General features: G+C 41.3%; 1 protein-coding gene across 1 annotated transcript in view; it reads left to right on the top strand.

Annotated features, from left to right (window-relative positions):
• The first annotated feature begins 383 nt into the window (after window positions 1-383).
• The window catches only part of phlpp2 (PH domain and leucine rich repeat protein phosphatase 2), a 36,478-nt gene continuing 11,243 nt past the window's right edge, over window positions 384-25,618 (top strand). The window contains exons 1-7 of the mRNA XM_030723571.1: window positions 384-667; window positions 7,197-7,330; window positions 17,144-17,334; window positions 18,833-18,958; window positions 22,089-22,243; window positions 24,430-24,576; window positions 24,873-25,103. Of these exons, the coding sequence (XP_030579431.1) occupies window positions 393-667; window positions 7,197-7,330; window positions 17,144-17,334; window positions 18,833-18,958; window positions 22,089-22,243; window positions 24,430-24,576; window positions 24,873-25,103 (1,259 nt within the window). The 5' untranslated portion in view covers window positions 384-392. The remainder of the gene's footprint in view (window positions 668-7,196; window positions 7,331-17,143; window positions 17,335-18,832; window positions 18,959-22,088; window positions 22,244-24,429; window positions 24,577-24,872; window positions 25,104-25,618) is intronic.

Below are 25,618 nucleotides of genomic sequence, written 5' to 3'. Positions count from 1 at the left end.
TTATTCTTCATTGATGTGTGTTTGAGGGTAACATTAGGCTGCTCCACATCCGCCTAATATCATCTCAGGCGATTAGCGAAACAAACGGCAAAATAATTGTGTTGTGGTTCCTGTTATGCTGTCACAGAGTCCACCCTCGCTGAGAATGAATAACCTTTAATGGTTGATTTCTAGTTTAGGGAAGAGTGAGCATTTTATGAAGATGATCCAATTGGTAACTACCAGCACAAATTGTTTTTGGACTGAATTAAATGTACAGCATATCAGGGAGAGTGGGTAGTACATTCTGAACCACCCTCAGGTTCATCAGATAGCCTGTGGCTGTTATGCTGATATGTATCTGATTGCAATCTGTGTGTGAGAAAGACTCTTTTCTGTGTTAGCAGCGCAACATGAAGCGGAATGGCAGTCGAAGCTGCGTGACGAGAAAGACCAGGTTTGGATCACGAGAGCGGGACTGGCTGAAGGGAGACACCCAGCGGGGCTGTGTGTGTCTGTATGGGGGAACAGTAGACCCTCAGCCACCTGCCTCTGGCCCACAGGCCTCTTCTACCCCTCAGACAGACCTGCAGTTGGTACTCTGCTCCACCAGTACCACGGTGGAGGAGCTGTGTGCTCAGAGAAACGGACATGCACTTTATGTTCAACTGCATGGAGACCTAGTCAGGTAAATTTACATCATGACAAATCATCGTGACAAGTTTGCATTCAGCTGTTCCCTAAAGGTACATATAAATTAAGATGGCTACCCACAAACTGATTGAGGTTTGTAGACATGGTAGTGCCACAGTATGAATACTCCAAATATACCTGTTCACTTTTAGATCAACAGAGTAACAAGGGTTCAGTCTACATCAATTACTTAGATGAGGCCAACACATGCATCGAGCATCCAACAGATACTTTCTTAACATGATTGATTAGATACATCAATCAATCATGTTAAGAAAGTAAAAGACAAATCGATGTATAAAAAGATGTGTTGGATTGTACTTTTACAAGAATAATGCAAGTGAATGCACAATGGGAGCAAAGCTAAAATGTATACTACAGTCTCATCTCAAGGTAATGCAAAGAAGATAAACACACCAGTTGCCCTATCATCTTGCACTCCCACAGCTCCTCACCTAGGATACCCTCAGGGAACATGTCTGTATGCCTTTCATCTCTGTGCAAGACATGTGTAGATTGAAATAGAAAATGAGCCTTTGATGATCTGTGAAAGGATGGAAAAACTGCTTCACTGATTCGTGTCCAGGAACGTCTCAATTCCTTCTCTGCCTTCCTTGGAAAACCTACAGTTGAGGAAATAATTCAGTTGGATGCCCTCCTGAAATTTGTAAGTTTGTTCACTTACAAAGAAATGAATAGTCTCAAAATTTTCTGGTAGTGTCAACCAAAAATCCAGAAAAAACACATTACGGAAAAGTTATACATTGATTTGCATGTCATTATATGACTTAGTACTTGGTGGAGAAACCCTTGTTGGCAAGCACAGCAGTAAGAAGTTTCTTGTCATTGGTACCTTAGCAGAAAAACTGTCCCAAAGCATAATGTTTCCATCTCCGTACTTGACTGTGGGGATGGTGTTCTTTGGGTTATACTCTGCGTTTCTCTTCCTTCAAACATGGCAGGTCGAGTTCATACTAAAGAGCTCGATTGTGGTTTCATCTGACCACAGCACTTTCTCTAAAGCCTTCTCTGAATCATTTAGATGTTCACTGGCAAACTGAAGACTGGCTTGTACATGTACCTTTTTGAGCAGTGGGACCTTGAGGGCGCTGCAAGATACCAATCCATTATGGTGTAGTGTGTTACCAGTGGTGTTCTTGGTGACTGTGGTCCCAGCTGCCTTCAGACCATTAACAAGCTCCTCCTGTGTAGTTTTGGGCTGATTCACCACCTCCCCCATCTTCCCCCCATGAGGCAAGATCTTGCATGGAGCTCCAGACTGAGGGCGACTGATGGTCATTTTATATTTCTTCCATTTCTGGATAATCGAACCAACAATTTCGTGCTGATGGTCTGGTAGCCCATTCCGGCCTTGTGCAGGTCTACAACCTTGTCCCTCATGTTCTTTGATAGTAGAGGCTGGAATGGAAGAAACTGATTCTGTGGACAGGTGTGCTCTATATACATAACGATTTTAAATCAGGAGTATCTGTAATTGATTAATTGACTGATTGTAATCTGTGTGCCACATGTGGGAGCCAGAATTCTGGCTGGATTGTAGGGGATCAAATACTTACACTATATTACCAAATGTATTCACTCACCCATTCAAATAATTGAATTCAGGTTTTCCATTCCCTTCCATGGCCACAGGTGTATAAAACCAAGCACTTAGGCATGCATAGCGCTTGTCAAAGAATGGGTCGCTCTCAGGAGCTCAGTGAATTCCAGCGTAGTACTGTGATAGGATGCCACCTGTGTAACAAGTCCAGTCATGAAATTTCCTTGCTACTAAATATTTCACTGTCAACTGTTAGTGCTATTATAACAAAGTGGAAGTGACTGGGAATGACAGCAACTCAGCCACAGAGTGGGGTCAGTGGATGCACATAATGCGCAGAGGTTGCCAACTTTCTGCAACCTTTAGTCAATCGCTACAGACCTCCAAACTTCATGTGGCATTCAGATTAGCTCAAGAACAGTGTGTAGAGAGCTTCATGGAATGGGTTTCCATGGCCGAGCAGTTGCATCCAAGCCTTACATCACCAAGTGCAATGCAAAGCACTGGACGCAGTGGTGTAAAGCACGCCACCACTGGACTCTAGAGCAGTGGAGACGTGTTCTGTGGAGTGACGAATCACACTTCTCCGTCTGGCAATGGATGAATGAGACTGGGTTTGGAGGTTGCCAGCAGAACGGTACTTGTCTGACTGCATTGTGCCAAGTGTAACATTTGGTGGCGGGGGGATTACGGTGTGGGGCTGTTTCTCGGGAGTTGGGCTCGGCCCCTTCGTTCCAGTGAAAGGAACTCTTAATGCTTCAGCATAGCAAGACATTTAGGCTGCTTCCTGTTCCAACATGACTGCACACTGTTGCACAAAGCAAGGTCCACAAAGACATGGATGAGTGAGTTTGGTGTGGAAGAACTTGACTGACCTGCACAGAGTCCTGATCTCAACCTGATAGAACAGCTTTAGGATGTATTAAAGCAGAGACGGCGAGCCAGGCCTTCTCGTCTGACATCAGTGTCTGACCTCAAAAATCCGCTTCTGGAAGAATGGTCAAAAATTCCCATGAACACTCCTAAACCTTGTGGAAAGCGTTCCCAGAAGAGTTGAAGCTGTTATAGCTGCAAAGGCTGGGCCAACATCATAATAAACCGGATTAAGAATGGGATGTCACTGAAGTTGATATGCGTGTGAAGGCAGACAAGTGAATGCTTTTGGCAATATAGTGTATTTCACTCAGTGGCATGTAAATCACTTTATAACTTTTATGTAATGTGTTTTTTCTGGATTTTAAGTTGATATTCTGTTTCTCTCCATTAAAATGAAACTACCATTTAAAAAATCAGAAACTGTTCATTTCTTTGTAAGTGAACAAATTTAGCAGGGGATCAAATAATTATTTCCTCCACTGTATGTGAGGATATAATAAAGGAGTCTAAAATAAGAGCTCAGCTATATAGTTTAAGCCTGAATGACTTATTCTGTCTGAGCGTTTTTGTCTGTTGTGTTTTTTTTGTTTTTTTTTAAACTGAGCAAGACAGAGCAAAATCTTAAAAGATGTGGGGAACCAGCAAAATGCCAACAGATGCATTTAGAGTAGAGAATCATGAATGATTGTGTTAGTAAGCAGTAACTGCTGGAAGACTGTGCCACAGATGTGCTGGAGAGATTATGCTTGAAACATGACTGGAGGTTGGTAATCACCTCATAGGCTGCTAGCCAATAGTAGCATATGAAACAATGTCTTTATATCTTCACTGATTGAAAGCTGCAGGCAGGGCACAGTAATGCAGAGTGGTAATAAATGAAAGGCTTTTGGTAAGCCTGTGGATGGGCTCTGTTGGTTCAGTTTATACTCCAGCAGTAATGCAGTCTGCCAGCAAGTATGACCGAGTGGATTTAAATTTAATATTAAAGTCTTCGACTTCCAAAGAACAGGGTACTGGCAACTTACAAGAACTGCAAAGAATTAAAAAAAAAAAAAAAATTTCTGCAAACTGACAGCACACAGAAAAGACAAGTCAAGGTTGCATTAAATGTATTAAATTTAAAATGTGCATATGGTTATTGAATATATATGAGCTCCATGAACTCCAGTTATGTTTGTCCTCAAAGGGTCCTTTAGTACTATATTTTCTCATCCTTTTTTATGAAACCTTAGATAAATCTTCCATGTATAAAAGATTTTATTACTTTGATAGATAATAGATGCATTTGTTCTATAAATCACTATCTGAAGCGTACGAGGCTGTTGACAGCTGTGAGCCCTGCGCTGATGAAATAATGGAAGCTTTTCTTGTTAATTTTCTTTTTAAAGCTTCTTGTTGCTGCTTACAGGAAGCCATGGTTGGGGCTCTTTCCTGCTTGCATTTTCAGTTGAACAAACTCCCTTTTAAAGATAAATTTACTGAGGCAGTAGAGTTGATGGAGGACATCCATCCTGTTGTTCATCCCCTTTTGAACCACTTATGTCGGTCAGTGTCACAGCGCAAACAGGGGTGAGTGAAGCGCTCTAGTGTTCTTTTTCCCAGCAAGTGGCTCTCCCATCCATAAGAGCTTCGGGGACAGATGGGATATGTAATCCCTCCAACATGTTCTGGGTATACCCGGAGTTTCCAGAACATTTCCAACAGGAGGATCCCAGACAAACTGGCTCATTTCCGGCAAATTAGCAGCTGCATAATAAGGACCTCCTTTATCAGTGAGCTCACTCAGAAATGTAAAATAAGGTGACTCTTGTAGCTCACCTCTGGCTCAACCCAGATAAATGATGCAGTGCTATTATCCTGCGATGTCACTACTGATAAGGTGAAGGGTAAAGTCTGAGTGAAAAGCCTGTTGTACAAGGGAAATGGTAGGAACTGATTTTTGTGCTGTAAACCCTAGCAGCAGGAAAAGGCAGATGGAGGAGATTTTTGGTAATATAGCACTTTGGTAGAGTGGTTATCACTATTGCCACACAGCAAGAAGGTTGTGGTTTATGATGTTGATTGCTGTCGGTCTCTGTAATGCCTATGATGAGCTTGCAACCTGTCCAGGGTGTACCTCGCCTCTCCCCCAAAGTTAACTGGGATGGGCTCTGACTGCCCTGTGATCCTAATTGGATAAGTGGTCAAGGAAATGAATGGAGATCTTGCATTTGTCATGACGTCAAAAAGTTCAAGATGATAGTTTTGACAGCTTTTTATGAAAACAAAATAAAAAAGTCAGTTTTCATAAAAATCTTTATCTGCCCACAAAGATTGAGATTGTAATCGGCGATAAATCTGGAGACCTGTCCAGGGTGTACCCTGCCTTTCACCCTGTGACAGCTGGGAGAGGCCCCAGCCTGTCCTCCACGACCCTGAATTCGATAAGTGGAAGAAAATGGATGGATGGGTGGAATTGTTGTCTTTGCTTTGTATTGATTTGCAGAGGAGATGCCAGCTGACACAAGAATAACATCTAATTAATACATTTGCACTGTTAGGTTCATTCCTCCCCTGCCCCCTTTTTGCTTCTCGATGTTGGTGTCCATAGTTAAAAACTGAAACTGGGGTAAATTATTTTAGTTTTATTTTTAGGCAGACATATGAACTCCCAATGTATTAAAAATGGAAAAAATGTTATGAGTGATTGCTGAGTTATTGTGTGTCCTACCAACTTATAATGTAAAATAGTGCACACACAGATGAAATAAAACTGACTTCCTCAGTCTTTGATGTACTTGTACCAAGACAGTTTTTTTTTTCCACAGCCATTTTCAGTTTGTAAAAACACTTGTGTATCTATACCATTGTTTTGTTTTGTTTTGTTTTGTTTTTTTAGCATGTCCAGTAAACCTCTGATATTTCTGTGAACTAGTGGGTATGCCCACACTAAATCAAGAACCCATTATGATAGTTTGCTGCATAGCTTGCTTTCCATGCCGAGGACAGATGAACCCACTGGGTGCCATTTGACAGAGATTCAGCTTCTTGCTGCACTGGCCAAAGTTGGAAGATTTGTGACTAAATGAGGCATATCTGTGTGAAGTGTGAATGGTCAGTAGGGGCTGTCACTCATCATCTTGCTGCCTGCTGGAAGCTGCCTAAATCCTGCTTTGAGATGCTGATGTCACAGCTGTCTAAAATCAACCAACACGATTTTGCAAATATTACAGGCTGAATGAGGAAAGGTTATTTTCTCAGGCATGGGTACTGATATTTGTTTCCCAACTATGCTCCAGTTATTGTGGAGAATCTTTTGAATTTCAAGCACTTTTTCGGTCTCATTTACTCTAAATGTTAGTCTATAATCACTTTTTTTTTTTTTTAATGCAAGTCTTCATGTTGACAGAAAAATATCAGTATTTAGCTCTTTATGAAGTGACAGATTGCTCAGCCCTGCATTAAAGTCTCTCAAAAACAGTTTTCAGAAGTGATCGGGTGAGCGATCATGAATTAACTTTAAGCTTTCGTTTTAGATTGAAAGTGAAAGTTTGATTTGCAGCCACTATTGTGCTTTTGGGGCTTTTTTCACACAGCTCAACAGTGAAAGGATCCTTCACCCTGTTAGGTATCAGTGACTAACAGAGGCCTGAGAGACAAATTAACTCAAAAACATGGTTTTAGATTAAATATTAACTCAAATTCATGGTTTTAGAGTGAAATATTTAATTCCATTTATATTCATGTCAACAAACTTACTGTGGTGTGTGGGGGGGAAAAACCAGTGGCTGTGTTTTATTAATGAGAGATACTAAAGATGGACCCAGATGCTTTTCTTTGAAATTCTTCTTCTTTTTAAATTTTTGTGCAGCCTGAAAATGTTGCTTCAGATGGTGTACCAATGATATTGTGGGATTTTTCTAGTTTGTGTTGAAACTAGAAACAAAATCCTGTTTGTGGTACCGACCCATTAGATCACAGCATTCGCTGGGGGAAAGCGTTTATTTTTGTACTCTGGTTGCTCAGATTCTGCTAGGTGTATTTTAACAACTTGTCTACTTTGTTGCCGTCATTGTCACACCACTTCTTCTTGCCTTTGATCCTGCAGGAGGCTGGATCCCTCTGAGCGTCCGCTCCAGTTGGTGTATGACTACTTGGCATCGATGGGCTACGCAGACCCCGTACGAGTGCAGCAAGAGGCGGCCAACTCAGACCTCAGCTGTTTGATCCGTTTCTACAGCGGTGAGTGTTCATCCGCAGCGGCAATCATCTCCAGTTTTCACTTTCTGCTGTTGCTGAGTGGAATCTGGCACGTGCTTTGTGTTTTGCTCTGAAAACCGACCTGAGGGCGCAGAAACATTCTTAGAAGGTTCCAAAATGGTTTCACCACATCCTCTGGCAAGCGTGTACGAATGGATTAAGTGAGAGCTGTTGTTTTAGGCTTTTGGAGTTTGCTACTTCTGAATCTGCCTCTAGTCTTCGGTACAGTCTAGGATAAACACATCAATCATGGCCTCATGATGAGTGACCACCCTTCATCCTGTGATGTTGTATGCTTCATTGACCCGAGGTTTGGAGTGACTAAATGTCCCCGTGTCGGTGTGATTAATGCAGCACAAGGATGGATGTGACTCTGGAGAAACCAGTGACGGATTTTTGGGTGTGTCTCACTTAAACTTCTCTCAGCCTTCTCATTTGAGTCTTGCTCTAATAATACTCATACAGTAGCAGCAATTAAGGCTTTTCCTATTAGGGTTAATGGTGATTGGTGCGCTATAATGAGTTTCAACCAGCCGATGTTCCTGCTGAGTCAGTGGAACTCCTTAAGCTTGGGGTTTGAACTGCTCACATATTGCTGTGCCAGAGACAGAGGAAGACTGGGTAAACCACAGTGTCTAAAGGGGCTCACATGCACTTCCTCCCACGTCAAGCACACAGCCTCCTTACAGCGAAATGCAGGGCCGCTACAGTGACATGCTAAATATATACATGCTAAAGACAAACTTCATCATTCTGTGGTTGGCGAGTGACAGATGAGGAAAGTTTAAAAAGTCAAACTCGCCATAGCAACCAATTATAACTACTTTGTGAAGCATGTTAAACAGAAAGCTAGGCCCAGTTTTCTCTCGCTGTAAAAATGTGTAAAACAAAATTAATGTTTATTGTGATGGTTTTGACAGTTTTAATATTTATATATTATATAAATATAATTTAAGTCCTACACTGTTTATTTTATGTGGTGTTCTCTTTCATCTTTCACAAACACAGAAGTCTTGATCATCAGCCCTCAGATCAGAATCAGAGTTTGAAGCAGTTTTTTGCTAGCCTCTTTAAATGTTTGTTTTTTTTAGCTGACAGATCCCAAGTTCACTGCTCACTGGCCTTAGTCTTATTTGTAGTCCTTATGTGTCCAGTGGCCTACTGTTGTTTTCTTCTCACCAACATGAGAACTGGTCAGATCTTGGCTACTATCAGCAATCAGGCCACACTGGCCAGAGTTTAGCCCCTTGGAGACTTCCTGCCTCCTTTTGTCGACTCATGGGAAAAGAGAACGAGGGACGAGGCATGACTGGTATTCAGGCTCTTTTAATGCCCAGTACAGGCCAAGAGGACAGCTTGATTTGGCCATTTGATGTCTATAGAACTGCTAAAGTGGTAGTTGGTAGTGTAGCTTGCAGTTTGTTGTGCCTGAAAAGCCCTTGAACACTGGCATGATGTGGAACACCATGACGGGCTTTAAACACAAATGGTGACAGCAAGTCGCGGTTTTTAGTCATCTTTTATGTTTTTGCATGAGTTTCTTATGATGAATTAAAATAACTTAAGTTGCAAGCTTTGCAAAATGGACCTCAGAAGCTCCACTCATAAAGCTTTGCTATTAATTTTAATTCTTTGGCTGGCAAAGGTGGACTCTTTAAAAAAATTATTGAACTTAGAAGTTTCAGATCACTCTAAAACCTTAAAACTGACATCTTTCCACATTTTCAGCTAAAAACTCATCTTTTTAAACTTGCTTTTGGGTAACTTCTCATTTTGTTTTATCATTCTTTTTATTGTGAAGCACTTTGCGATATTTATCTTGAAAGGTGTTTATATAAATGCAATTTTACTTTTTGCTTTCTTTGAACATGAGAAATTAAAACAGTCGCTGTAGTTGAGTGAATAAACACATATATAAGAAACAAAACTAGCAGACTTCCTATGATGCATTTTTAGATGGTTTCTGCTTTTTGTTTTATAAGTAATGAACAGACATGATGGAAAATTGCCGTGTGCCTTTTAATATTTTCACATTATGTTATAATCACACTAGATAAAACAGTGGTTGGAGACCACAGCACAACCAAAATAAATGCAGCCTTAAATCATGATCTCGTTGCCTTTGAAATGGTTACTTCGGAAGTGGGGACCCTTCATAGTCAGTTACCATCTCCAAAGTGACTTTGGTGCGTCAAGACAGCAATAAAGACAAAAGACAAAGCAATAAGACAAAATCTGCCTATTATGAGTTTGCGATTGAATGGCGTTTGCAATTACATGCAGTCTCTTGGTAATAATATGGTGATTAACTGTGATAAATCAGTGAAAATCATAAATCTGTTGCTGTCTGTTGCAAATCTACTGTGATCTGCATACACAGAAATTCCCATTAACTTCTTACGTTCAGAATCCAGCTAGAGCCTCACATAAAATTAAGAAATTCCTCTACAGACACTGATACAGTTGCTGCAGGACAGCAATTTGACTGCAGAAAGATATAGGAGCTTGGCAACCTTGCTTTTAAATAGGAATATAACCAGAATACAACCAGATTTTTAATGCTTTCACTGGGCAATCTCCGATATTTCCTAGTCGTGAGGAGGTTACCATCCTATTTCTACTTTAGAGTGACCAGAACAAAAATTATGTTTTGATTATGACAAAAGCAGTTCCATCAGTTACAAAGGTTAATATTGAATAATATTAGTATTATTATTAGTATTAATAGTATTATCAGTAATATTAGTATTGAATTCAGTCTCCATCCTCACAGACTTAGCTTATACAGCAGTTAATCTAACTGTCACTGGGAGAAGGCTCATTCATTGTATTTGTACTGACTACTACTTCTTCTTCTTCTTTCGGCTGCCTCCTTCAGGGTTTGCCACAGCAGATCATCTGTTTTCATCTCACCCTATCCATAGCAGCCTCTATCACACCAACCCTCTGCATGTCCTTATTCACTACATCTATGAAGCTCCTCTGTGACCTTCATCTTTTGGCAGCTCCAAATTCAACATCCTTTGTCCAATAAATCCACTATCCCTCCTCTGCACATGTCCAAACCATCTCAGTCTCACCTCTTTAACTTTGTCTCCAAACCGTTCAACCTGAGCTGTCCCTCTGACATACTCATTTCTGATCTTGTCCATCCTGGTCACTCCCAGGAACAATCTGAGCATCTTCAGCTCTGCCACCTCCAGCTCCGCCTCTGTCTTTCTGTCAGTGCCACTGTCTCCAAACCATTTATCACAGCAGGTCTCACTACTCTTTCACTCTTGCTGCTGTCCTTCTGTCACAGATCCCCCCCCCCCCCGACAATGGTCTCCACCCACTCCACCCTGCACTCTCTTCTTCACCTCTCCTGCACTATCCGTTGCTTTGAATGGTTGACCCCAGGTTTTTAAACATATCCACCTTGACGACCTCTGCTCCTTGCATCTTCCCTGTAACTAGCTTTACGATGTCCCAACTCATAAAGACTTTAAAGTAACAAATCAAGCTAAGAGCAACTAACTCATGTTTTTAAGGCAGCGTGCACATTTTTTTTTTTTTAAAGTTAAAGCAAAAAATTAATAAGAAAAAATGTTAGTGTCAGTGGCCTTGTGTGTATTGTTGAAACAAACGACACCCTTGTTCTGAGACTCTTCTTCCAGGTGTTTGTTTGCCTAACAACGGTTGTTGTGGTAATGATCTGACTAAGCAGACGAGGGAAACTGTGATCTGTCAGTAAAGACTACAGCTGCTGCAAGACCACCTGATGTGGTACACTGAGTGTGCCAGCTTTACACTCTGCAGAGTCTGCATTACTGGACCTCGCTGGCCTCTGAATCTGAAAGTATTTGTAATGTAAACCCGAGGGACTGAAAGTTTATTAAAGATCATTTTGCCGTGCAGATAGTTTTGGTTTTATGAGGCCAGGATCATCATCACAAACCAGGGGAGGTGGGAGTTTGTTTATAATGTTCACGGCATTAAAACAGTACAATAAGGAGTTCAACAGCGTGTCTTTCCACAGAAGCCTTGAATAATCAACAGTTGACATTGTTAATGATTTCCATCCTAATCTCTTTCTGTGAAATAAATGCTCTTTCTGAAAACTGATAATAGAAAAGATGCTCTGTTGAATTTTGGTGATCTGCCCTTGTAAAATTGTTGCAATGAACCTAATAAAGCACATTTTGTGAACTCACTCTTTTTATTATTAGTTATGTCTTTAGGCTTCTTCAGATCATTCAGATGAATCTGTGAGCCCTTATGAGAAGAAAATTTCTCAGACTGGCTCCCAGGCATTCAGAGTGCCACACAGTTATGAGAACGCTGGCTTTCTATAATAGGACAGTGGTGTAAATGCCTGTGCATTTGTACCTATGCACTGCCACGAGTTTTGTTTCTAACCACGCTGCTTTACAGCCCATTTCATTTTTTTTCCTCAAGCGACTGAAGAGGTTCAAAGTACAATGCAGCAGGTGATTTATTAAACTTTACCCTCGTCCTGTTCAGGAAAGTCATCTGGGACCTTCTCTACCCTCTTGCAATACACACACACACACACACACACACACACACACACACACACACACACACACACACACACACACACACACACACACACACACACACCCTTCAGCTGTGGTGCCTGGATGAAATTAAAACAAACATGGACAAGGGAGTAAACTTTTCTAAATACTGACTTAATAAAAAACACGTCTAGTGAAAACAACCGCAGAGACCTGAGGGCCAGCGGATTTTTGTGTCGGGCTGTGCAGCTGCAGCACAGATGAAGCTGGCTGTAAGCTCCGGCGCTCATGCCCCGGGCTGTGTTCCACCTCTGTCTGCGTGATCTTTTACATCTTTGAGAATAGAGGCTTGTAGTTGCTGTCCGTAGTTCACATAAGGCCCACTGTCACGATCAGACCTGAGGAAAAATAAATCTGTTTTTCAGGTAAATGAATCAGTGTAAACTCAGCTTATAAGTTATTGGTTTCACTGTTCCTGAATTACTGAAGGAATTCACACCTAAATTAAGCTTGTGAATGTCCTGAGCTGTGTTGATGGGGAACCAGTGTCTGAAAGTTTGAGATATTTTGTGGTGGAAGAGGGGGGGGGGGGGGGGGGGGAACTGGTTTACCATGACGAAAATGAGAGAAGCAGTCGGACTGAGGCTTAAGAAAAAAAATTAAATTCTATTCCGATCCGAGTTTGCACAGACTTGCCCCGAGCAACAAAGCTCTGCAGAGAGCTCTCCATGGTTTCCTGCCAGCGCCTCGTAATGTGCTGTTTCTGAGATGGAGTTCTGTTTCTCCCAAGGATTTTCTCAATTCCCATTTAAACCTGCAGACGTCTGTCATCCTGGAGTTTTTAAAGAGAAACGACTTACTGCGGCTGAAACACCAGTTTAATGTTCTGTTTTAATGCCATCTGTATTCAAAAGCAGTATTCAGCTGTGTGTCTTCCACTGGTTTTCTGCACAGTTGCTATATTTGATGTCACGAGTTAAACTCTTGCTCAAAGTTGAAAGAAGTTTTTTTTTTTTTTTAAACAGAGACACACACGGACCACCTAGAGGAGGTATCTGTGTGGTGGGCTGAATTAGAATTTTCTGCCAAAAAGAGCTTGCTGTTCTGAGTCAAATCAGACTCTGTTTCCGCCTCCACTGACCCCCTACTGCATGCTAATGCAATCTATGCGATCTTGAGCAAGACAAAAAAGCTCTGGGATACAGGGAGTATTGTATTCTACTGAATGCTCAACAGTTGCCTTGTAATGATCCAATATGTGGACAAAAACAGATTTTAAAACAATATACACAATCTCCCGACCAAGATCAGGAACTAAACACTAAAACTGGTGCAATTTGTCCTTTTGGCCACAGAAAGAACAGCCACTTTCGCCTGGTTTCGACCGTTGTCCCTCCTGCATCATGAATCATCTGTAGGCTACATTTTTCAATACTTATTAGGCTTACATAGAATTAGAAAACTGGGCCAATGTTCATCACAATTTTCTTGAGCTCAAGGTAATGTCAAATGTCATGTTTTGACTGCCCAGCAGAAAACAACCAAAAAAACAGATAAATGCGAATTAATTTTCCATTCAGATTTTTCTGTCAACCCACATGTTCATATAGACAGTGAAAAATGTTATGAAATCTTGAAAAAGTAATATTAAATCATTTTTTTTTCTGAATTGTGATGTACCAGCTCACAAGAATATAGATATGAAGACAAACAGTTATTGTAGTTTTATTTTTGTTTAGGGACCTGCACTCACTGGACACTTTATTAGGTACACCTTGCTAGCACTGGGTACGACCTTCTTTTGCCTTGATTCTTCATGGAATAGATTCAACAAGGTGCTGGAAACATTCCTGAGAGATTTTGTTCCATGTTGACATGATTGCATTGCACAATTTCAGCAGATTTGCCAGCTGATGTGAATCTCCTGTTCCACCACGTCCCAAAGGTGCTCTACTGGATTGAGATCTGGTGACTGTGGAGGCCATTTCAGTACAATGAACTCACTGTCGTGTTCAAGAAACCGGTTGGAGATGATTTGAGGTTTGTGACATGGTGTATTATTGTGCTAGAAGCAGTCATCAGAAGATGTGTACACTGAGGTTATAAAGGGATGGACATGGTCCGCAACAGTACTCAAATAGGTAGTGGCGTTTAAACAGTGCTCAGTTGGTGCCCAAAGTGTGCCCTCACACCATTACACCACCCAGTGTCCTGAACCATCAATACAAGGCAGGATGGAGGCATGCTTTAATGTTGTTTGTGCCAGAGTCTGAGTCTGCCATGTGAATGTCGCAGCAGAAATTCAGTCTCATCAGACCAGGCAGTGTTTTTTCAGTCTTCTGCTGTCCAATTTTGGTGACCCTGTGTGAACTGTAGTTTCAGTTTCCTATTCTTAGCTGACAGGAGAGGCACCTGCTGTGGTCTTATGCTGCTGTAGTCCATCTGCTTCAGGGATCAACATGTTGTGCATTGAGAGTTGCACTTCTGCACACCTTGGTTGTGACAAGTGGTTATTTGAGTTACTGTTGCCTTCCTATCAGCCCGAAGCAATCTGACCATTGTCCTCCAACCTCTGGCATCAATAAGGCATTTTCACCTAGAAAACTGACACTATCTGGATATTTTCTCTTTTTCAGGTCATATTTCGGGTCATACTCTATAAACCCTAGAGATGATTGTGTGGGGAAAATCCTAGTAGATCAGCAGAAATATTCAGACCAGCCCATCTGACACCAGCAACCATGCTACATTCAAAGTATCTTAAATCACCTTTCTTCCCCATTCTGCTGCTCACTTTGAACTTTACAGGTTGTTTTGACCATGTCTGGAGGCCTAAATGCATTGAGTTGCAGATTAGATATTTATATTAATGAGCAGTTGAAAAGCTGAACCTAATGAAGGGGCTGGTGAGTGTCTATTGACTTCAGTTTTCTCTGTCTATCCTGGCTTGTTCTAGATGCTCAGCTGACTTCCTCTCATGTTTTGTTTTCTCTCGAGTCGCCCCCCTTTTTTTAAAAAATCGTTTTCCTGTTTCTCTGACCATTTTTATTCTTCAGTAATTAATTTGACTTGTTCGAGCCTCTTTACTTGTCAGACATGCCATCCTAATATGTGTCATCCTGTTATTGTGTATATACACATATAAAACACAAAAACACTTTTCCATATTGGATGTGAAGTGTGATGTCACTGAATTCGCTGTGTGAAGGTCTCAGCCACACTTCAGAGAAATCACACATTCCACTCTCTGGTCTGTCACCCCACCCAACCCTTCCCCCCTGGAGGACGTTTGACACTGGTTGATGATTAGTTTGGTGAAGGCAGCTGTCTGCAGCCCTGCTCCTCAAGAAAACAGTGTTGCACAACAAGTTATGGCCGTGTCATCCACCCCCTCTGGAGCCACTGGGAATGGTCAGCATTAGCCTTCAGAGGGATGGGATTGATTTGGTGGGAGACATCGTAAGGGTTTACAAACTCACGCCGGACTTTGATTTTTGAACAACCTGTTTCCTTAGCAACTAATCGCCTCACAGACCTTTGGGGATTGCGTGTGTGTTTGCCTTAGAAGTTGTCTCTTTATGGCTAGGAGTAGTTTTTATGTTGCATGAACAACCCAGTGATTTTGAAACAAGCGGATGCATTGATATGGATATGCGCACCATGAATGCACACATTCGTATTTATAATACGGGCGCTTTCTCACCGAGAACTCCTGCAGTTAACTAATTTAATCAAGGCGCTTTGTAAGCAGAGTGTGCTCTTGCTGCGAGCATTTGTGCGATGATTCTAACACAGATGCACAGATAATTATAATTCTTTGTTAGATGATTAGTGTTGCTGAGAAAAATTTGATTTTGGAGTAAAAGGTGACAATAGACAAGAAAGTGGCGAGATGACAATATCATCAAGGATAAAACTACATCCTGCTGGTTTTGGGGTTGTTTAGTAATTCTCTCTTGTAAAGGTCTGCCATGAAATTACCACAAATGGGCCTTAACAAAGCCAGATGTAGTGTGGTTGTTTCTGGGGATGTGCTGTGAAGGCAGTGAGAGCATCCTGTCGGTCTGTGTCAGTTTGTATCAAGCTGATTTGTGCACTGCAGAGGGACGATGTTTTTCTTAATTGCTAGTTTTTAATCTGAAGCTTTGGGAACAAAGAGTAACTAAAGCAGAGCATGACTCGACGATTTCCTGCTAGACTCATTTTTGTTGGTAACAAAAAAGCACTTATCTACAGTCCAGCTGTTTTCCCCCTTTTTAGATACCTCCATTGTACCCAGCATCGACCCCATGAGGTTTTTGCGCCTATCCTTGGGTGTCTCCGACTGAGGGACACCCAAGGATCAGGAACTGCTATTGATCTGCCAGCGAGCCAATTTGTTGTCAGAAGCACTTGGCTTGTTCATTATCAGTTTCCTTGGCGAAGAAAAACATGAGGGGGCTTTCATTTCGTTTGGATGCCCTTGTGAGGCGGAAGGGGAGGTGGAGAAAGAAAACAAGTTAGACAGAAAGACAGAGAGAGAGAGAAAGCAGATTGCCAAAGAGAGCCTCTGAGTGGGAGGCAGCATAAGTTGGTTTGAGGAAACTATAACAACAGAGGACAGGAGGTTGAGGCAGTGTCTCTTCTGTGCTTATTTGACCTGCTATTAACCTGAGTGTACTTGGCAGAGACAGCAACACTGCTGTCTGATGTGTCCTTCAGCAATGGCCAACTAAGACTACCTGTAGTGCAAGTTGGCATTAATTAACTGAGCAGTGAATTTAAATGTGACAAAACCCTGACTCATTCATCAATATGACTGATTCTCATTCTATGTTAGGGTGGCATTAGAGAGAAAGAAGAGAAACTTTACTGACCGAGTAGAACAGCGGACCTCTAATATGGCTTTAATTTAATAGATGTTTAATAATAGAGTTTAAAGGATAAGCTCTCTTCTCATTACTGCAAGAACAAATGAATTATTTTTCCAAGAGAACTATTCAGATGTATGAATACTACATGAGATAACAGGGCAGTGTCCATACTAAGCACTGATGTAAGACCAATTCTTGGAATAGCTACACTATGGAGTTGACTAATCGGCAGGTGATATCATAATGACCTTCGAGTATTTATGTGACTTCATTTTCTGGAAACTTTGTCTAATGCGTAACTGCAAAACACTTGGTATTAATTAACTCAATTTGCTTATCTCAGCAGTGGTGGTGAGTTTATTTGCATTAGATCAATGCCTGCAGACCTGCACTAACATCTGCATATGGGCTTTTTCTTCCAGAGCGTCCAGTGAATGCAGACCAGCAGGAGCGGACCTTGTTGAAAGGTGTATTCAGCGTCAGGAAAGGCAAGACTCAGCTGCACAAGTGGGCCGAGCGGCAGGTCATTCTCTGTGGCACCTGTTTGATCGTGGCCTCTGTGAAAGACAGCCTCACTGGGAAGATGCACATCCTGCCCCTGGTGGGGGGAAAGGTGAGAGCTCAGGGTTTGGAGATCGGACAGCCTGAAAAGGGTGTTAACCTTTCACTTGCTCCAGGGTGGAGGACATGCTCCAAGCTGAGTGTAGATACTCTGCAACAACACAGCTGGGTTGAACGTCTGGATAAAGTTAACAAGATGACATGCATGCAGAGCTGTGCCATAAAAAAAGTATCTCAGTTTTATTCATCCTCAGCCAACAGAGCATACAAGCTCCTCAGACTCAAAGATTAGGAAAGCTCCACACTAAAGCACAAAATTCAAGCGATATCACTAAAGTCAGTGCTTAATGTGTTTGAAGCTGTCGAGTCTGAAAATGAAAACCCTCGGGGGGTGTGTCGAAGTAAATAAGTTAATCAGCAAGCTTATCAAACTTCTGTGGCACACTCATTATCACCACTTGAGATCACAGACTGTATATAAAAGATGGAAATAACCACCGGTTGTCATCTTGGTGGTTTAAAACTGAAAATGAAGAATGAGTAGTGGCTCTGAATGAAAAACCCAGAAACACTGCACACTCATAGCAACTTGTCAGTTGCACTTGCTGCTGAACTGTAATGGGGAGCACCATCATGATAACTGTCATGAAACAGCTGTGTAGCAGGCAGAATTAGGACCCTAGAGGGAAAACTAAACAAGATATCAAGAACAAAGAACTAAACACGGAGCCAATACTGCAAAGTAACACACAGGGAAAAAGACAAAACACAGATATGGAGACAAGACCCAGACACAAGGGAGGCATAAATGCACAGGGAGCAAATTACCCAGAAGCAATCTACGAACAAACAAAGGGCTACAGACACAAATAACAAAACAAATAAGGAACCAATACCAGGCATCAGAAGATGGTAAAATTCATAAGCACCAGGAAGATACCAGCACTGTCAACAGAAAACCATGAACATAAATCACTTCTCAAAACCAAAACAGATCACAACCCCACAAAACTCAAAACCGTGACAGTAACTTCAAATTAGCAACTAAGATCCTAGACTCATCAAAAATAATTTTTACTGACGTTTTGACAATTGGGTTTTTTTTTTTCCAAAGGCTTCTATATAAGACATATTTATTTGAAACCACAGGAGACTCCCCCTGTTGGCCATTAGAAAGAATGCAGGTTTAAGGCACTTTCTCATCGACCTCACATTTTAGATCTGGGATCTACAGTCTCTGCTAGCATAATGGGTAATGTGAGTGGTAGGTTTTTCTTCTTCTTTTTTTTTTTTTTCTTCCAGCTGTGCTGAACGAGTCCACTGTTAAATATCTTTGTTCTATCACTGCTCTCAGCTACTGTTTTATCACAGTTGAACAGATGTATACATGTTCTCTAAGGACCCCTTTTGCAGATGTCTAAACTCTAAATCACTGGCTGTAGCAGACAAAACCACACTGAAAGCTGCAAAACACAAAATCACCACAAAATAAATCTCTTCAGTGTTGAGAGTTCGTCCTGATCATATCTGTGTGTTGTCTTCGTACTGAGGTGGAGGAGGTGAAGCGGAGGCAGCATTGTCTGATGTTCAGCTCAGCTGGGTCACAGGCCCAGACATACTTTGTCAACTTTGACACACTCACAGACTACCAGCGATGGCATCGGCAGGCGTCAAAAGTAAGTGAAAGGCGAGTGTGTGCCACTATGTGTACATTAAACAGTATGTCTCCTGTTTTTTTTTTTCTTTAACCAGTTTGTCTGGTGTGCATGTGTGTATCGTTGGCCATCATTTGATGAGCAAAAACATCAATTTAATTCTTTTTTTTAACTTCAATTAGAGTACATAGCAAATGTTTTTTTAATGAAGGCCCCCGGCAGTCAGGATTTGATTATGTAAGTGTCTGTGGATCAGAGGATACTAAATGACCTGAACATATTTTTGTGATTATACACCAAATATATGTGGCTTATTGAGAATCCTACCAGCTCTCCTCCAAACAAACAAAAAAAAAAAAAAAATCAGTCTCTGCATTGCGCAGATTGCTTTGTCTCTAATATCCTAATTAATGGCTGTTGTGCTGCAGCTCCTTCTTGGAGCTGAACAGCCTCTCTAAGAGCTTCCACAGAGGCAGAGCCAGCATACAATCAGCCACGGAAGGAGAAAGCCAGCAGAAGAAAAAAAAAAGAAAATCCAATTAGCTGCAGATTCATGCTAAGTCCACGATCTCTTTCTATCACGGTGGTATGGATTACTGGGTTAGAGGAGCGTGTTAGCGAACTGTATTTAGGCTGAGTGTTAGACTGGAGGTTTCTATGGAGACTGCAGATGATGACTGATGAAGGTTTTTGGTGGATTTGGGCCAGCGTTTATGCTGCACTGCTTAAATCGTAAAGCACGTGTCTGTGCACAAGGCCGACAGAGTCAGCAAGTGCATTCGTCTTTGCTTAATGAGCACTTCTGGATTTCTTGGAAGTCAGACTAAAAAAAGCAACGTAATACAGACGAGTTACATTTTACAACAAATCGTAATCCAGCTAAATAGCAAATGGTGGCGTTAAGGAAATGTACATTTTATTACATTAACAATGAAAATGTCGTGTTTGTCAGTCGCGGCAAAAGAAACTGAGATGATCGCTGAGCATTTAGGTATTTACAGTCCTGTTTAAAAATCTCGAGTCCCTTATTTCTCTATATTTTGTTTCCAAGGAGATAGTTTCTATTTTTTTTAAAGTGGTCTTGTACCTGGCCATTTTCAGATAAAAAATATATATAATGTTTTTTTTTTTTATTTAAAGATTTATTTGGAGCCAGAAATGCACATGGTAGATCACCAATCAAAAATCCAGCTTCACAGTCTTTTTTTTTTTTTTTTTTTTTTTTAAACAGCAAATTCAAAATCTAAACCTGCTATACGGCAACTAAAATGTACTTAATTTAGTGTATAATACTTATTTGTGCATATCTTATATGTGACTCAATATTTAGATTTAGTCACATTCACTCAAGAATAATGTCTTTGCCTGTGGAGATTTTAATCAAGTGCAGCCTGACTGGACTAGATATTTCTCAAGAAATAGCTTTTTCTTTTATAGATGCCATTAACACATTTTACAGATTGTCAGTGAAATATTGAACTGTGATGCCATAACTGTAGCTTTGATCAGCTGTGCTTGTTGCCCGAGTGCTCTAGTTTCTCGGCTCTGTAGTCATGTTGTATCACGCTGATTAAGGACTGAGCCGCCCGTCGTACATAAACTCACATTTCTTCGCAGTGTTTCATAGTTTCAATGTTGAGTCACAAAGCAAATAATTTAAAACAGGAACTCCTTCCTGTTCTCTCTGTGACCCTCCATTTAAATCTCAAACTGTCACATCACTTATTTATTTTTCTTTAAGAACAGAGAGTGGCTGTCCAGTGAGTTGTTTTGTGGGAGAGGAGCAGTTTTGTCTTTATCAAGCAGTGACGTGATGTCACGCTTGGCTGAGCAGCCATCCCATTTTCTGCGTAGCTGCACACTGTGCAGCTCTGTAGCTAATGGAGGAGATGATCGTCAGAGTAGACTGACTTAGCATCGCCACATAGCCGGCACTGATGGTTGGTGTGTAAAAAATAGTCTCTCAGGCCTGTAAGGAAGGGGGGGGGGGGGGGGGGGGAGAAAAGTTAAACACAGTGACAATAGATTTAGATTTGAACTAAAATCTGCACAAACAGCAGCAAAATCCCAGCTATAGATGCAATCACAAACTCACTGGTACTTAAAATTATGTGGAAAACATTAATTCAGTTCAGTTCAATTCACCCTCCGGTGAATAATTACTTGGTGACAGTAGGAAGGGAAAACTCCCTTTTAACAGGAAGAACCCCCTCCCCCCAATTCAGAACCGGCCTCAGGGAGGGGCAGTCATCTGCCATGACCGGTTGGGGGTGAGGGGAGGGAGACATGACAAAAGAAGAGAGCCGGAAGAGAGCCGGAGAGTTTTAAATAGTAAGCCAGCAGTCTAAGAGTGAAGTGCTTTATTGGGGTGATATGGTACTATGTGGTCTTTAAACTATGATGGGACCTTGTGTCTGAGGAGAATTTTAAAGCTAATATGAGTTAATGCACAACAGCACTGCAAACTGGAAAGGATAATAAGGCATCAACATCTCTCTAAAAACAGTTTCCTGAAGAAAAAAAAAATCACCATGATGATTGTAGGATTTAGCACAGGTCTGTTATATAGACTGCATAAGCTGTACCTAACAAACTGGCAATACAATATTAATCATCATGCATTTGGTTAATAAGATCTGACTTTAACTGGTTGATGTTTAGAAGTTATTCTGTTACTATTTTAATCATTGCTTCCCCAGAAGCTTATTGCACTGGAATGGGGGCGGGGGAGGGGGGGGGGGGGGTGGGGGGGGATTGTCTCTGAGTTAATTCTTGACAAAGTAGCTGGGTAGAGGTCGTAAGGAGTTTTTGTCAAATACCATAAATCTGAGGACACCTTATAAGTTCATCATTTACTTTAACAGAAAAGACAACAAAAAGCATAGCTAATGTTTAGTTGTTAAATAAATTATCAGGTGTGAGCTCCCAGCTCTCAGTTTTACAACTGTCTCCTGACAACTCCAGTTGCACCATATCTGACTGTTGTGTTTATTTTAATGTAAAAACATTAGAAATAGCCAGGTTTGCTACGGAGCTACATTTTGTGATATGAAGGATTTGATACTGTTAAGCCAAAAGAATATATGGCATTTCAGACTTCTGTTTTAACTCATTGTTAACTCAGGCTGTTCGTGCCTGTATGTGTGTTTAGGTGGTGTCTCAGACGGTAAGCCTGGTGGACTTGTCCTGCTACAGTCTGGAAGCAGTGCCTGAATATCTGTTTTACAGTCAGGACATCACCCACCTCAACCTACGACACAACTTCATGAGCCTGCAGGGACCCGGAGGCCTGCTCAACCTCCCCAGGTAACCACATGAAATCAAGTGAAACATCTTTGCAATAAAGGAATGGTATGAAATAGTCCTGTAGCTGGAGAACAGTATCATATCCGTATGGTGCTAAATTTCTGTCTTGCTGAATTATGCCTTGGTCCATGAAGGAATTCCCACTGCAGTTTGATGTGTTTCGGCTCAGTAAAGTGGTTTGTTATTTTGGTGCCCAGGGCTTTGGAAAGCTTTTGGAAAGCTGTTTTTGTTGTCAGCCAAACCTTTTAAACTTGACAGTGGCCTTCGCTTAGTTACTTGTTGGTATGAAAACATTTGGTTGTTTGTTCATTAATTCTGCACTTCATTATATGCTCTTTCTAATATTTGAACAATAATTTATTTACAAACATTTACTCTGCTGTTTCAGTGATACTGTGACACTCCATATGTAAGCACATGTTGCACATGTCATTCTTATCACACATTTAATGATCCCCACTTATTTATGCAAGATCTGTGGCTCTGTGTTTGGCTTTTCATTACACAGGACAGGAACTGAGTTGCATGTTTTTCCTCGTCGGAGCTAAGCCTATTTAAACAAGCTGAAATCATTAGCACATTGCTATAAATTGCGACTGAACCTCTTTTTGTTTCTGTTGAATGCCTGGTTGATTGGGTGTTTGTATACTATGTTATTACTGAATGCATGTTGTTATAAAAGGATGCTATTCTGCTACTTGCTAAGAAGGCTGGTTTCTCATTCACAGTTCTTCCTAATTTTGTCTTTAGAATATAAAACATGGTGATAGGTTGACAGATGAGGTCAGGCAGGAGTCTCTGTGGACTATGATGTTCACCGATGATTTCGTGATCTGTTGTGAGAGTAGGGAGCAGGTGGAAGAGAGACTGGAAAGGTGGAGGTATGCTCTGGAGAGAAGAGGAATGAAAATCAGTGGAAGTGAGACAGAATACACGTGTGTGGATGAGAGGAAGGCAGGTGCAGGGAGTAGAGGTAGAGAAGATGGATGAATGTAAATACCTGGGGTAAAACATCCAAAGACAGTGCGCAAGAGAGGTGAAGAAGAGAGTGCAGGCAGGGAGGAGGGGTGATTTGTGACTGAAGGATAGCAGCAAGAGTGAAAGAAGGTTTACAAGATGGTAGTTAGACGGTTTGGAGACCGTGGCACTGACAGAAAGATGGAGGCAGAGCTTAAGATGTTAAGATCCTCATTGGGAGTGAGCAGGATGGACACGATTAGCAATGAGTACAACAGAGGGACAGCTCAGGTGAGCAGTTTGGAGACAAAGTTAGAGAGGAGAGGCTGAGATGTTTTTTGACATGTGCAGAGGAGGGATAGTAGATATATTGGACAAAGGATGTTGAAGATGGAGCTCCCAGGCAGGAGAAGAGGAAGACTTCAGAGAAGATTCATGTGTGTATTGAAGGAGAACATATAGATCTGCTGTAGCAACCTCTAAAGGGAGCAGCCCGAAGAAGAACAAGGAGAAGAAAATAATATGTGAATAACAAATGTGACTCATGGCACTCACTTCCAACACTCACAGCGTCTGGGGGGCAAAATAGAAGGTGGAAATTAATAATCATGATATAACTGTGCAGAACAGCACATCACAGATTCATTCGTTGTAGTCTGGTGTCATGGACTTGTGTCACAGATGTGCACAAACACAGCAGTTAATATCAAGGAACCGGTGGGAGTGAATTAAATACTTTTTCAATATGAATACTGTTCTTCCTTGCCTGCCATAGTTATAACGCGGTGCAACACAACACGACAAAACTCCCACTGTGCAACACTCTAATCCCAAAAATAATTTTAAGAAGTGCTGTTCAGCCTCTGCTAGAGGATGGGCGACATGGGTTTCCAGTATTTTTACTGCTCTTTCACCACAGCGTACAACAACAATGACAAAAACAAAACAGCAAAGAAATTTGTGCCTCTCTTAAGTTTAAGGTACAGGCTTTAGTTGCTGTTTTGTTGAACAGAAACACAGCCCATCTGTGTTTTTATGTTAACCAGTCTAAATGTTTTTATCTGTGCTACAGCATAGTTATACATTCAAACACACCTAGAGTATGCTGGTGTTCATTCCTGATATATTTTTGCAAATGTGCATTGTAAGCAAAGTAAGCCCACAGATGTTTATAACGGCCCTTCATACTTTTTTTTTTTTTTTTTTTTTCTTTTTTCTCCTTTCTTTAGGTTTTCTCAGCTGAAGAGCCTGAACTTATCTCACAACCGTCTGGGTGTGTTCCCTGAGTGTGTGTGCGAGATCCTCACCCTAACTGAACTCAACCTCTCCTGTAACAGTCTCCACACCATCCCTGTACAGATAGGCAACCTTCAAAGGTGTGACACGCTTAGAGAGCACTGGCAATACATACATTGTGTTTGTTGGGATATGAATGAATAGAAATACGGACAATATTCAGTTAGTTGTTAGTAAGGGAGGTGAAATGGATAAAGTTAGTGTTTTGTTATGTACTTAGGTAAAATAGGGCTAAATTGTGCACTCCTGTGTTATGTAGGATGCTGTGCAATAAATAATAGATATAACTACAAATTGTTGTAAGAAGATATTTTATCCACTTTCTGAAGTAAAAGAAAGCAAAACATGCCTGTTTTGTCCTTTTCATCTCTTGCAGCCTGCAGACGCTGTCTTTGGATGGAAACCACCTCAGCTCCCTGCCTGAAGAGATGGGTGGCCTGTTTCAGCTCAACAGCCTGGGGCTTTCCTTCAACAGCTTCTCTCACGTCCCTGCTGTGCTGGAGAGATTGAGTGCAGTCGACAAACTGGCTATGGCTGGGAACAGAGTGGAGAGTCTGGAGTTGTGTACTCTAGTCGGAATGAGCCACCTGAAAAATATTGACCTCCGGTAAGAGGCCAGGGAGGAACAAACAGCTCTCAGCATCTGTACTTCCTTTTGACTCATCTCACTCTGACTTATCCTCTGCTTACTCTCTTACTCACCCATTTGTTATTGAGTCGAATAATGCTGGGTTAGTGTATATAATCTTTAAACAAAAGCCTACCAATCATTGTCATTCTTTCAGTGACTACGAGAATAATTCTAACCAGCCAATTATCTGCAAGTTCCTCTTTTACCTTTTTTTTCCCATTACTAACTGTTAAATGTTAGCCAATCCTGGATTCACCCAAACCTTCCCTTTTTTCTGTTCATGGATGGCACATTTGCTCTGAATAAATGTCTGTTACTGCAGTCTCCTGCTTCACACGTGGGAGCTGTCCAGAACTACATTTTTCACAAATGCCCTACAGCACTAAACTTTTTTGGACATACAGAGATGGCAAAAAGTGTTTGTCCCCTTCCTGATTTCTTAGTTTTTTAAATATTTGTCACACTTAAAATGTTTAAGATCATCAAACAAA

The sequence above is a fragment of the Archocentrus centrarchus genome, chromosome 3 (genome assembly GCF_007364275.1).
Source record: "Archocentrus centrarchus isolate MPI-CPG fArcCen1 chromosome 3, fArcCen1, whole genome shotgun sequence".
Taxonomy (NCBI): domain Eukaryota; kingdom Metazoa; phylum Chordata; class Actinopteri; order Cichliformes; family Cichlidae; genus Archocentrus; species Archocentrus centrarchus.
This window is presented reverse-complemented; position numbering and strand designations above follow the sequence as displayed.